The sequence below is a fragment of the Pezoporus occidentalis genome, unplaced genomic scaffold (genome assembly GCF_034315485.1).
Source record: "Pezoporus occidentalis ecotype Australia unplaced genomic scaffold, CSIRO_AGI_Poc_V1 ctg78, whole genome shotgun sequence".
In the NCBI taxonomy this organism is placed as follows: domain Eukaryota; kingdom Metazoa; phylum Chordata; class Aves; order Psittaciformes; family Psittacidae; genus Pezoporus; species Pezoporus occidentalis.
The window spans coordinates 2099963-2112841 of record NW_026916137.1 but is presented as its reverse complement, the minus strand read 5'-3'; the positions used below and the strand labels follow the sequence as shown (position 1 = coordinate 2112841).

The window sequence follows — 12879 nt, the reverse complement described above, 5'->3', positions numbered from 1 at the left end:
CTCTGCTCTCTTTCATACCATGAAAACAACAAAAAAAAAAAACCCAACAAAAAGGATTTCCAACCTCCACACCTGCCAACGCCCAGCACAGCTCCATGTACTGTGAGATGCTGGCTCTTTTCAAACCTGTGAGCACCACATCACCACCACTGCCAGACAGGAACTGACATCCAGCCATGAGCTTCTGCTGCAGCACAGAGCAAAGATCATGGAGAAAGGCTTCAGATATGTCTGTGGAGGGAAGGGTAGGGAACAAGAAGGGTGATGGAAATGGAGCCCTTCGCCCCAGGACGCTCTCTCCCTGTCCAGCCCCTCTCCATTGCTGGGTGCTCTTTCCAAGCTCTCTGGGAACAGAGCTCATAGCCTCCTCCAAAAGCAGCATTAAGAGCAGGCTGTGGTTACTGATTCCATATCTCACATCCCTGTTTGCTTTGCTATTGCTGCACCTCTGGAAGAAGGACCGCAGATAGGTAAGTACTGTCAGCACCTCCAAAGCAAGGACAGAGGTACTGTGGAAAGGTGGCAGGGGCTGAGAGAACTGTAGGACCAGTTGCTACCATGCTACATGGGATGTGGCAAGACACCATGCTGCTGCTCTGGGGCTGTGTTGACACTGCTCTAATGGGCCACCTCCTGATGCTGCAATATCAAGTGCTTGATCAGGGGCACAGAAGCTTGTGAGAAGGCGGGATGCTTTCAGATAAGACATTGGCAGCTGTGGGAATTTCAGTTTCCAGGTGAGAATGTTGCCCTATTATTCCCACATTCACTTATTCCTCCTCCATGGAGCTGATCCTCTCCATGGAGCAGCAGCTGAAGGCAGCTGCATCCTTCTCTTGGTCCAGCCCTGCCTCCCAGTCAGGAAGCAGTCTGGGGAGAGACAGTGTCTCATTTTCTTTATAAAGGGAAAAGAAGGGTGCCTGCTTTTGCCCCAGCATCACAGGCTCCAAGAAGCGCTGTGAGGTGCTTGGAACCTGTAGAAATACAGGGCAATAAAATCACTGGGGTGAGCTTTCTGGAGATCCATCCCTGCGTATCCCATGGAAGGCTTTGTGCCAGCCTCCTCTCCCCTCCAGCCCTCCACAAAGGTCAGCTCCTCTTGAAAAAACTGGAGGATGAAGACCAGGAGGCTGTTTCTCCAATGTGCAATCAGTCTCCCCAGGGCCACCACTGCACCAGCCCCTCCAGACAGACTCCAAACCCTAACACCACCTCCAGCCACATCAGTTCACTGTGCACTTCTCGGAACACCCAGACCAAAGCAAAGAGGGATGCTGTTGAACCCCACAGGGGTTGCAGTGGAGCACTTCCCTTGTGGGACATCTGCCAGGCTGGGTGCACCCTTCACCCCACTACCCAGCCCAAAGGGACCCCTTGGTTTCTCCTCTCCAAGGGAGCTCTGTGCACAGCCGCAGCCCAGCATCCTCAGTGCTCTGGTACCCTCTGCTGGCCCTGAACGTTTCTTTGCTAATGAAGCCTCTCCTGGGATGTTTCTCAGCCTGAAGGTCACTTGCCGGCAGGGAGCGTTTCCACTTGCCTGCACTGCCGCACACTGCACTGTCTCCAGAATGCCCCACCAGAGATCACACATGCAAGCTGGCCCTGAGAGGACAAGGAAAGGACCTACTCACACCTTACCTCTTCAGAGCCAACGCTGCTTTGCTAGCAGTGATAAAAACTTGCAGCCTGACAAGTGCAAGGTCACACAGCAAACACAGAAGGGCAAGTGGCTGCAGAAGTCCACCTGGGGCTCACAGCCCAGAGAGGCTCCTAGCAAGTGGGAAAACCTTCCCCTGTGGCTGTTGGCATAAGGAGGTGATAGAGCCTAGCTGGAGGAGGGTATACAGCTCTTGGGCATCACTCCAGATTCCCATCCTCACTGGGGCAATCAGGGGGCTCTGCTGATGCCTCCAGCAAGGCTTTCATGCAGCCCTTTACACTGCAGGGTAAAGCATTTGCTGCTCTAGTCCTTGGAGAGAAGGGGGGATAAGCTAAAAGCAGCTCTGAAGCAGAAAACAGTAGTGCATTTCCTTCACTGCTACTGACAGACAGGGAAGATGGCAGCAGCCTGCATGCAGTGATCCGGTAAGTGCCTCTGAATTGCTGAGGCCAACAGGGCAGCCAGCACCAATGGAATTTATGCCTTTACAGGCAGATCAAACACTGAGTGAGAAATCAGTTTCTGCTTTCCAGGCTGCTGGTGCTGCCCATGAGGCTATGCCCTGCCTCAAGGGGAGTCCCCAGGGTGGGCACTGGTCAACACAGGGTGAGCAGGAAAGATGCCTTTGCAACCAAGATCCTGCACCAGCTTTGAAGGTGAAAGGGAACATAACCTGGGCTACAAATAAGTTTTTATTTTAATACAAACTAAAAGCTTTTGGAGTTCAAAGAAACATCAATGTATACTGTGACAGGGGAACCCTGCCCACCCCAAACCCTGCCCACCCCAAACCCTGCTTCAAGTGGGACAGGCTGTTTGGCTCCCCAAGGAAAAGCTTCTTCCAGGAGCCCCACGGGGCACTGTGCCTGCACTTGGGCAGGTGTCAGGCACCAGCGCTTCCCTCCCCGCACGTGGGAAAGGGAGGTCACTTGATGCGGTAGAGGACTTTGCGTTGCATGCGGTGCTGGATCTCCCCCCGCCGCATCATCAGCTGCAGCACCTTGTGGATGGCGTGTTCCGGGTATTTCTGGAAAAGGAGAGAGCAGGGGAAGATGAGCCGGCATGGAAAGCTCACCAGCACCCACAGGATGCTGCAGCCTGCCTGAAGCCCGGCTATGCCTCCCTGGAGGGATGCAGGACCCAGCAGCACCATGTGCTGACGTTTCCTTTTCACTATTCCACTCTGACCACAGCCAGTGTCACAAATCAAACAGGTCTGGTTTCAAGGGCTGAGCAGCAGCCCAGGGTCCCTGGTTCACAGCCCAACCACGCAGTCCATGGCCTACCTGCCGCATGAAGTCCTGGATGATGCTGTGCTCCGACACCTGAGAGCCGATGGCGAAGCGGCGCTTGAGCTGCTTCTCAATGCGGGACAGCATCTCTTGGTCCTCCTGTGTTGTGAAGCCTTCTGCCCCTGGAGGGAAAGGCTGTGTGAGCTCTCTGTGGCACCCACGTGTCACTCTCGAAGCCAGGGTGCCCATATCCTGTGTCTCCCACCACACCTGCATGTTTCCAAGACCTTACCAGGAGCAAATCCACAGTCAAAGGTGGTGAAAGCTCCAAAGACACAGAGGAATGTGGACCAGACTGCTGGAGCTCTTTTCAAACCCTTTGTGCCACGCTGCCTCTCAAGGAAACGCTGCCTTCAGCCCCACAGGGAAAGATGTTGGAGGACAAACAGGCTGGGGAATCACCTGCAGCAGTAGATGATAGCCTTTGGCCCACAAGGGGCCAGACCATCCCTCCCTTGCTCATGACAGGTGGAAACCCTTGGCGTCATTTTCCATTGTGAGCCAAACCCCTTGGCCATGATGGTGCCTTGCTGCCACAAGCATTCATAGAATCACAGAATAACAGGTTGGAAGGGGCCTCAAGGATCACCTGGCCCAGCCTTTCTTGGGAAAAGCACAAATCGCTTTGCCTTTGCTCAAAATATAGGTCCAGCATGTGACTGCGGATGGCTGGCAGCACTCACTGCCCCTGTCCCCCCGGTCCTGGGGGTGGGAGCTCATCTCTCCTTGTCCTCAACAGCCAGGCCCAACATGTGCCTCCTGCACAGCGCATCTCCCCCTCACCTGACAGGCTGCCCGACATGGCTGCATCAAGCGTGGACACCTGGAAGAGCCTCAAGGCTTCCTCAACATCCGTCTCTGTAGCGAAGGGCTGAAGCTTCATCTTTGCCAGGGACTCAGCAATGCGCACGACGGCCTCCAGTTGCCTACAACCAAAGATGTTCCCTGCTTTCTACTGCAGCTCCGATAGGTCTCCTCCTTCCCCCTGACACCCTGCTCACCACACCCCAGGCATCGCCAGCATTGCCCTGTTCAGAGAGCTCCCCCAAACCCCAGCACCCCACTAACCCGCTTTCTGGGATACCCGAGGTGAGTCCCAGCAATACAACCCCACCCCTGAGGGTTCTGGTAGGACAAGGAGGGCAGTGTTGCTCACCGCACAGTGATGGGGATGCTGGAGCGGCGGTCGCTCTCCTGCTCGTGCTGGCGAGTGCCGTTCCGCATCAGGATGTAGCGGTACTTCAGCTTCTCCGCCGCTGCCGCTGACAGCCGAGGGCCACATTTCCTACAAGGAGGGATGGGAGCTGGAAGGCAGCAGCACCACAGAGGGTCCCCCTGTGCAGGGGGTCCCCGGACACCCCTCACTTCCTTGATCCACACTGTGGCACTGTTGTGAGCTGCTCTTGCTTCTCTTTTCTCAAGGTAGGCATTAAATAAGGTCATGCATATAAGAGTGCTTGCAAGCATCAGCTGCACAGTTTGCTTCTCATCACTGCCTCCCACCGTGCAGCCCAGGCACTGCCAAGAAGTCACTTACATCCGACAGAAGGAGATGAGCTTCTTCAGCTTGTTCAGATCGATCTCACCCTCCACCGCCTGGGTCTGCGTGAAGGCACTCACATGTAAGGACATCACATGCTTGGCCAGTGTCTACAAGAGCAGAAGTAGTCAGGCAGTAGGAACCGCAATACCTCCCCCTCCCAAAAAAGTAGTGCATCACGAGACTCAGCTGCACCCATGCAGCCTGACCCACCATGTCTCGCTCTTCATTGTATACATCCTTGACGATGAAGATCATGTCAAATCGGGACAGGATGGTGGGCATAAAATCAATATTCTCCTCGCCCTTGGTCTCATCCCAGCGCCCAAAGACAGAGTTGGCAGCTGCCAGCACTGAGCAGCGGGAGTTGAGTGTGGTTGTGATTCCTGCCTGCAGGCGGAAGGAGGAATGGATGGGGTCAAGACCACAACCACCTCACAGCAGGGCTAGGCGGCTATTAAATCATAGCGAAACGTCCAAAGCAGTCTGTAAGGACTCCTCATCAATCACTTGCATTTAAATAAAACCCAATTGCTCTGTAATGGCTCCTCCTTGGAGAGGGGTCAGCACAGGAACTACATCGGGCTGGACCCACACGGTCTTCTGGAGGACTGGCTTCAGCAGACACTTGAGCACTAACTAGTTTCACTTAAAACCTTATGTCAAGGGCAAGGACACCAAGACCCCACCCCACATTTGCAATGTGAGCTAGAAACTGGGTGGCCAGGACTGAGCCTCCTTGGGCAGCCTCGGTGGCAAAGCACTGGGTATGCAGGTAGCAAAGGCAAGAGGGACAGCAGTGGTGGGTGCTCTGTTACCAGGGACTCAATAGGTAAGGGGTGAAACAGAGGAACCAGGAGGGAGCAGAGGTGCTACCAAAAGAAGCTGAGCAGTAGAGACTAAGAGAAACTGTGATTTGAGAGATCAGGCACCAGCATGCCAGGCAGCCCCTGTAGAAGGGGTGGAGGAAAAGGAGGAAAAGAAGTGACTTTAGGATCTGACATCAGCAGAACTACTACATCTAGAGCAGAGGACAGGCAGAGCAGAGGGAGCTCGTTTCAGTCCTGCTGAGGCTATCTGAGAGAGACAATCCAAAGCCTACAGGTAGGGCTGAGTGGTCTCAGATCAAACAGTGACCATCAGAAACACTGCCTGGACTCTGTAATGGCAGAAGTCTGGCAAAAGATGCGTGAGCGCCGCCTCTCAGAAACCCACTCATAGCTCACCTTAGCAATGGAGATGGTCTGCTGCTCCATGGCCTCGTGAATGGCCACGCGGTCATCCTCCCGCATCTTCCCATCCAAAGTGGGAGAAATGAGGTGAGGAGAAAAAAGAAGTCATTATCAGTCACCTCCACCAGGCCCCAGATACACACCCACGGATGCTGCCCCCCAAGGGGAAGCTCTGTGAGGACTTCTTCCCAAGAGTTCAGGATGTAACCACAATTCCCTTGCAGCCCCATCCCTGGCCTCCCCCTGCGGCTCTGGGCTCCCCCAGGAGAAGCTGTCAGCCCAAGGACTCTCCCTCACAGGCAGTGCCATGGGTACCTTGTCGAACTCATCAATGCACACCACTCCTCCATCTGCCAGCACCATGGCTCCCCCCTCCATGAAGAAATTCCTGGAGGAAGGGTCCCGGATCACCGAGGCCGTCAAACCAGCAGCGCTGCTGCCCTTCCCAGAGGTGTATACCTAGTGGCACACGGGACAAGGAAAGGGACAGCACATCAGCTGCTGTGGGACCCAGGAGCCCGCTGCTCCAGCTAGAGGACAAAGCACTCCCAGCACCACAAAATCCAGAGGAAACACAAGGATCTCCAGGAAAACCCCTCAGCACATACAGGAAGCAGACCAGCAGTGTACAGAGCCAGACTATTGCCTAGCCCCAGGCTTCGGAACAAGCAGCTGTGACGCACCGGAGGGCTTGCAGACACACAAACACAAGTATTAAGTACAGAACAGGGAGCGATCCATTGTTTGGTGGTCTGCTCTATTAGGTTTGTTTCCCTCCGGAGGCAACAATGCAGTCAGAGGCTGAGTTTAATAGAGACTACAAGAAAACACAGCTGAAAATATAATTTCATGCCTGAAGTCAGCCTGGAGGTCCGTGCCTGAGATGCAGTCAACTTCATTTGTCCTGACCAGCCAGCATCTCCACTGATCAAATCTCAACAATAAACAACAGCACCAGTCACGTCTTTGGACGTCTGCAAATAGTCTGGCTCAGATCATAATGAAAGGCATCACCTGCTTCCCCTTCCCTCCTTTGTCCTGCATCCTGCACCCCATCTCTCCCAAGCCAGCACCAGAATTAACAGTTCACACCCCTGCCAGCCAGCTGTAGATGCATGGGCAGGTATCTGCTGCAATCACGGTTTGGTCTTCCATGCTATGCGAGGAGCAGAAGGAAGAAACACGCTGCACTACAAGATGGTCTCTCAAACCACCTACCCCAATGGGCGAACACTTCTCAACAAACTTCAGCAGCTGGGACTTGGCCGTGCCAGGGTCACCCAGCATCAGTAAGTTGATGTCTCCTCTGCGGGTCAGCCCATCTGGGAGCCTGGAGTGACAGGATGGGAGGAAGAGAAGGAGGAGAGATGGCAAGCCTTGATTTTGATAACCAAGCACTGCTAATAACCAAGTGCCAGAAGACCATACGAGGGCTTTGTGCCATGAATGACACCCCTGCCACCACTCTCTCCACCAGGCTGACTTCTCCTCACCTCTTGCGGGAGCCTCCAAACAAGAGGCAGGCAATGGCCTTCTTGATGTCGGTGCTGCCATAGATGGAGGGCGCAATGCTCTTGGCGATGGTCTCGTAGATGTTGGGCATGGCAGCAAGGTGACGAAGTTCCTCCTCCTCCTGAGGGGTTACCGAGCCAGCAATGCTATGTCCTGCACACAATGTTTGTGTGATGCAACAGTGAACAAATGGATGTTATTTAAAGTAAATTACGTTACTCCCCCCAAACACTCACTACCACCAAAACCCCTTCTTCAGATCATGCCAGTGGGGACACCCACTACCACCAAAACCCCTTCTTGCCAGTGGGGAAGGATGGAGAGGGCAGGCATTTGCTATCCCAGCAAGGCAGGCTGTGTCCTCAGAGGCTGGTATGAAAAAACAAGGATCTGGGGCAAAGCAGCTCTGGAGGAACCAGAGGGAGAATTACAGTCAGGACAATGTTTTCAATACATAGCTCAAATTTAACCGTTGGCTGCAGCCTGGATCCTCAGGGATGGCTTAGCAGATTCCCACTAAGATCAATAAGATAAAAGCAACTTAAATACCCTGAAGGACTCAGGCTGAAGCCTCCTCATTTAATATCACTGAGAAAAAGTGATACAGGATATGACTATAGAGCATCCAGGCAACTCAAACCCTTGAATCAGCTTGAACCTTCTGCTATATAAGCATCAGAGAAGGACCCAGTTTGTGATTGCATGCAATGCATGGTGAGGGACCACTGTGTTCAGAGAGGGGGCTCTACCAGCACCACATAGACCAGATGGGCACTAAAAGCAGCCCTCACCTGATCCCTCCGTGTCCACCTGGATGCCCACCACACGGATGTAGGCACTTCGGATACCCACACCCACGTTGTCACGGCCTTTGTTCTTGCTGAGGGCAGATTTCTTGATGGAGTAGATGCCCATGACAGTGACCCTGTTCCCTGGGACAACTTTGTCACAGAGGTACCTAAGAGGAGGAAGGGGAAAGCAGAGAAGATGGTAGTGGAAGAAAGGATGGCCCCAGCGGGGTGAGGGTGGGGAGACTGCACTGGTACCTGTCACAGTAGAGCTGCAAGTGCCGGGGCATCTCCCCGTGTGGCACAGCATCCGGAGACTCCTGCAGCTTCAGCACCTGGAAGTCCACGCACTTGCACTTATCTGGCATGATGAAATACGGGTCCAGCGGGCACTTTGGGCGGCCAGCTTGCTCTCTGTGCAGAGACACCAATGAGGGGAGGCTGCTGGCACTCCACAACCACCCTATGAGCACCCCTGAAGAGGGGACAGTGGTGACAGAGCCCAGAGCAGCCACCCCTCCAAGCGGTGTCCACCAGGTGAGAAGGGCAGTCACATAAGCTGAACCAAAGGCTCACCAACCCTCTGCGTTGCCTTCAACAGCTGCCAAAAGCACGCACAACAACAAGCCAAAGACAGGCTGATACTTGTCTGAGTGCTTCCCCTGTCTCACCCCCGTCCCCTGCTAGCTAAAAGCAGGGAGGAAGGTAATTCATTAATTACACAGAAGGTAACAGTATAGATTCAGCGACACAGCAGGGCATTTTTCTTTATAACCTCATGCACGAAACAAATGTTAAGTGGTTTCTGGTGAGAGAGCAATTAGCAATGTGACAAGGCTGCCATCAACCTTCCAGTCTCTTGAGACATACCTGCCTTGCTAAACTACAAGCTCTTTGAGACAAAAAGAACCTCCACGTCCTGCTGCCATCTCAGTACATCACTGCTGATGCCTGACCCCATGCAGGGCTTTCAGGGAGGGTAACAGGAGATTGCAGATGCTCTTGTGCAGTCAAGGATCAGCAGCGAGGTGCTGTACAGGCCACGCACAAGAATGATCCCTATTCCAAAGGCCTCTCAAGCTACATTAGAGTTAAGGAGCAGAAAATAAATACTGGCAGGCATAAGCTTTAAGACACAACCCACCAGGACTGGGTGATGTGAGAGCAGCAGCACAGCAGCAGCTCAATGCTCATGGATCACCTGGACACCAAGAGCTATAAAGCAGGATTTGGAGGTTAGTAGCAAAGCCTTACTACAGAAGGTAACGCGAGTCCCCTGGGGAGGGGGAATGTGGAAGCAAGAGGTTTGTTTGAAAAAGGTAAGAACTTAATAGGAAGTTAGGCCAGCGGCTTAGCACAGCATTATGGGGCAGCTATAAGCAGGAATGAACCTTTAGGTACAACAGGCAAAATGCACTAAAGACAAAAAGAACTCTCTGGACAACTTGCAGCACTGGTCATGTAGTGTCACCACCAGCATGACCACAGACAGCTGCTGGAGTTAAAACTTGCCAGTTTTAACTCCAGCAACCGGTTACAGCAAATGCCACAGATACAGGCACAAGGTCAACACGAAGGGAGGAGGCAGAAAGCAGTGCAGATGCCCCTGCATTATGCATCACAGAGCTGACTCTGCAGCACACATGGGATGGAAGGGAAGCAGGAGGAAGGCATGAAGCCTTTTCCCGCCCCCCACCAGCCTGCCCACATGTATCCCCACGTTGGTCCTTACGTGTTGCATTTCCTGGGGAGAGCATAGCCCTCTAGGCCCGGGCGCACCGCAATGTTGGTGATGGTGTTGCGGCAGCTGCGGCACTGGATGGCTATTCTGGTGGCCTTGGCTCTCACAGGGGTTGCCGCAATTACAATCCCAGGGATCTTCACAAGGCGGGACATCTGGTCAGACTGAAAGGGAATGAGAGAAAGCCATCACTGGAGGATGGATGGGAAATTGAAGAAGAAACACAGTTCTTAGCTACAATTCCTACATTTATGGGACTACAGTACCAGAATAAAATGCCTGCACGATGTCAGTCTTCTCCTCTACAGCAGTAAAGGAATGTTGCATGACTTAAGCCTGTGGATTTCAAAGCAGTACAGGCTAAGGACAAAACATTGTGCAGAACATCATTAACAGCAATAATGTCCCTGCAACAGAAGCCAGCAGTAAGTCCTTTGTAGTCACAATTAAGTTGCAGAGCATCCTTGCTTGTAAATTAGTGTACAACCAACATCCTGAACTATGTGCTCAAGTACCAAAAGCTTCCCTGCAATCACATGCCCACATAAGCAAGCCTTGCCACTCACTGCTCAGTTGGCAGCCCATTCCCCTCACCTTCAGGCTGCGGATGCTGGCTGCATTGGCATCCGATTTCAGCATCACTTGGATGTCGTGGAGAGCTTCCTCCCCTGAAGGACGAGGACGAGTGACTTCATCTGCAACTTCTTTTGCTGCTTCTTCAAACTATAAGGGGAACAACTAGGCTGTTATAGGTGTATTACAGTGTATTATCAGGGCTGCTGTCATAATGTGACAATGTCAGCACACCAGGTTGCCCATCTCCTCCCTCCTTACCAGCTGCAGGTGCTCTGCTGGCTGCTTGTACAGATAGTCAGCAAGATCTTCATCAAAGCTGGCCAAGTCTTCCATCTCCACCTCCACCCAGTACTGACTCAGGTTATAGTGCCGTTTAAGCTCATCCCTGGAAGGCAGTAAAGGTCGGCAGGGGAGAAAGCAACAGTTACCCACAGCAACCTTATGACAAGCAGGCAGCAGAGAAGGCAGGTTCTGCAGGAAGTCCTTGGTTTGGAAAGCAAACAGGAACAACCAGGAGAGTGTAGGGGGACCTGGGCAAATCTTTCATGCAAAACCATTCTGAAATGTGACATAAGACAGGGACACACCAGTGCTTACAGTGACTAATTTTCACTAGAGTTACACGACCAGATAGGCAACTAGAAAATTCCCACACAGGATAACCTATTATACCTAAAAAATGACTTTAAAGAATGAAGTAATAGCACAGCTGGCAATAATCTCTATAAAACCCCGGGTCCATGAAATTCAGCAATGAAAGGCCTGTCTCAGCCCTTGCATGACACATCTCCATGTTCTCTCACAGTTGTGTCTCCAAACTGCATAGGCAAAGGGCTGACCTTCGCAGCCTCCAACGGAGCATATGGACAGTGCTGCACTGATTTGAATGGATACAGACAACGGATACTATACCAGCAAGTACTAGAACTGGAAGACAGACCTTGAATTTCATAGCTACGTGCAAGCTTGGCAGTGCAGCTCCCTCTATTGCTATCTGTGCCACTTGCTGGCTGTCTAACAACGTGGCAGAACACCAGACCTCAGTTTTCCTATAAGACTAAACGGGAACATTTCTTATACTGACAAAGAGTTATTTATGGTCCACGGGCAGAGAAAAGCTGACACATGCCACTGTATATGTGAGGTGCACATAGCAGGAGGGAAGTTAATAGCAGGCTGGGTGTCCGAAAAGGAGCGGCACCAAAGGAGAAAAGCGGTCAGAGCAGCACCTGTATTTGAAGGTGAAGCCCGTCCGGTCCGTGCCCACCCGGTACTGCCGCAGGAACTCCTTCAACCGCTTCTGCAGCTGCGACTTCCGAATGTGCCCCTCTTCCACAGACCCATCGGCCCCGAAACTGTCGCTGTAGTAAATGCCGGGGTCGTCAAAGCCGGACATGGCGACTGCTGCTGCCCTGAGGGGAGAGAGAGCCCACGGTCAGCACCAAATATTCCCTCCTTCTTCTCCACCTTCTCCTCCCTCCCGTCCCCGCACCAAATGCCCCAGGGGATACCCTCCTCCCGACTACACTGCCCGCTGCCCCCCGCCTCGCCACCCCTGGCACTGCCCCCCCCCCCATGCCCCCCCGATCCCGCTCCGCTCCACACCTCGCTGATCGAGAGAAGCCGCCACCGACTTTTTCGCGGCAAAACCAACTCGCGGCGGAAACGAAAGCTCAGCCCCGCCGCTGTCGCCGCGCACTCCGATTGGCCCGCCCTCAGCGCGCCGCCGCGGATTGGACCCCGCCCGTTCTCCCGGCCCGCCCCAAGGGGAAGAGCGCGGCCTTCCTCTGCCGCTGATTGGCCGGGGCGCTCAGACCCCTGCCGGCCTGGAGCAGTTTGGCGCGAAATCTGGGAGAGAAGGGCGGGGAGAGGTGAAATGGCGGGTGGGTGCGACCATCGTGGCGGTAAGCGGAGGGGGGGAACGGGTGAAACCATTGCGGGCGGAGGGAGCACGTTGGGTGCCCCCAGGCGGCTGGTGCGGCCATGGCCAAGGGGAAGAGGGCGGAGGAAAAACTTGCTGTGTGCGGGGGGACGCACTGTGAGGAAACCACAGAGTCACAGCCTGGTTTGGGTTGGAATGGATCTTAAAGCTCATCCAGTTCCAACCCCTTGCCACAGGCAGGGACACCTTCCACTAGAGCAGGTTGGTCCAAGCCCCGTCCACCCTGGCCTTGAACGCTGCCAAGGATGGGGCAGCCACAGCTTCTCTGGGCAACCTGTGCCAGCACCTCACCACCCTCACAGGGAAGAATTTCTTCCCTATATCTAATGTAAAACTCCCCTCTCTCAGTTTAAAGCCATTCCCCCTTGCCTGTCACTACCTGCCCTTGCAACAAGTCCCTCTCCAGATTTCTTGTAGACCCCCCTTAGGCACTGGAAGCTGCTCTAAGGTCTCTCTGGAGCCTTCTCTTCTCCAGGTTGAACAAGCCCAGCTCTCTCAGCCTGCCTTCATAGGAGAAAGCATCTTCATGTCCCACCTCTGGACTCACTCTAGCAGGTCTTTGTCCTTCTTTATATATTCATAAAGATCATAGGCAA

At 53.5% G+C, this 12879-nt stretch overlaps 1 protein-coding gene across 1 annotated transcript; it reads right to left on the bottom strand.

Annotated features, from left to right (window-relative positions):
- Positions 1-2339: 2339 nt before the first annotated feature.
- MCM5 (minichromosome maintenance complex component 5) lies at positions 2340-12078 on the bottom strand. Its single transcript, XM_062602631.1, has 17 exons — positions 11947-12078; positions 11571-11753; positions 10600-10726; positions 10360-10488; positions 9757-9929; positions 8283-8438; positions 8028-8194; positions 7218-7389; positions 6943-7054; positions 6040-6183; positions 5719-5784; positions 4706-4882; positions 4490-4602; positions 4109-4237; positions 3736-3878; positions 2947-3074; positions 2340-2687 (listed from the first exon to the last, which is right to left on the bottom strand). The coding sequence occupies exons 2-17, from the start codon at positions 11735-11737 to the stop codon at positions 2586-2588; spliced, it is 2205 nt and encodes a 734-aa protein (XP_062458615.1). The 5' UTR covers positions 11738-11753; positions 11947-12078; the 3' UTR covers positions 2340-2585.
- Positions 12079-12879: the final 801 nt, after the last annotated feature.

Excerpts from the sequence above, each read along its gene's own strand:
- MCM5 (XM_062602631.1), bottom strand. The coding sequence starts at position 11,737 with ATGTCCGGCTTTGACGACCCCGGCATTTACTACAGCGACAGTTTCGGG. Across the intron at positions 4,603-4,705 it reads ACAATGAAGAGCGAGACATG|ACACTGGCCAAGCATGTGAT; the intron begins GTGGGTCAGGCT and ends CTGCTCTTGTAG. Across the intron at positions 3,879-4,108 it reads AGCATCCCCATCACTGTGCG|GCAACTGGAGGCCGTCGTGC; the intron begins GTGAGCAACACT and ends CTTTGGTTGTAG.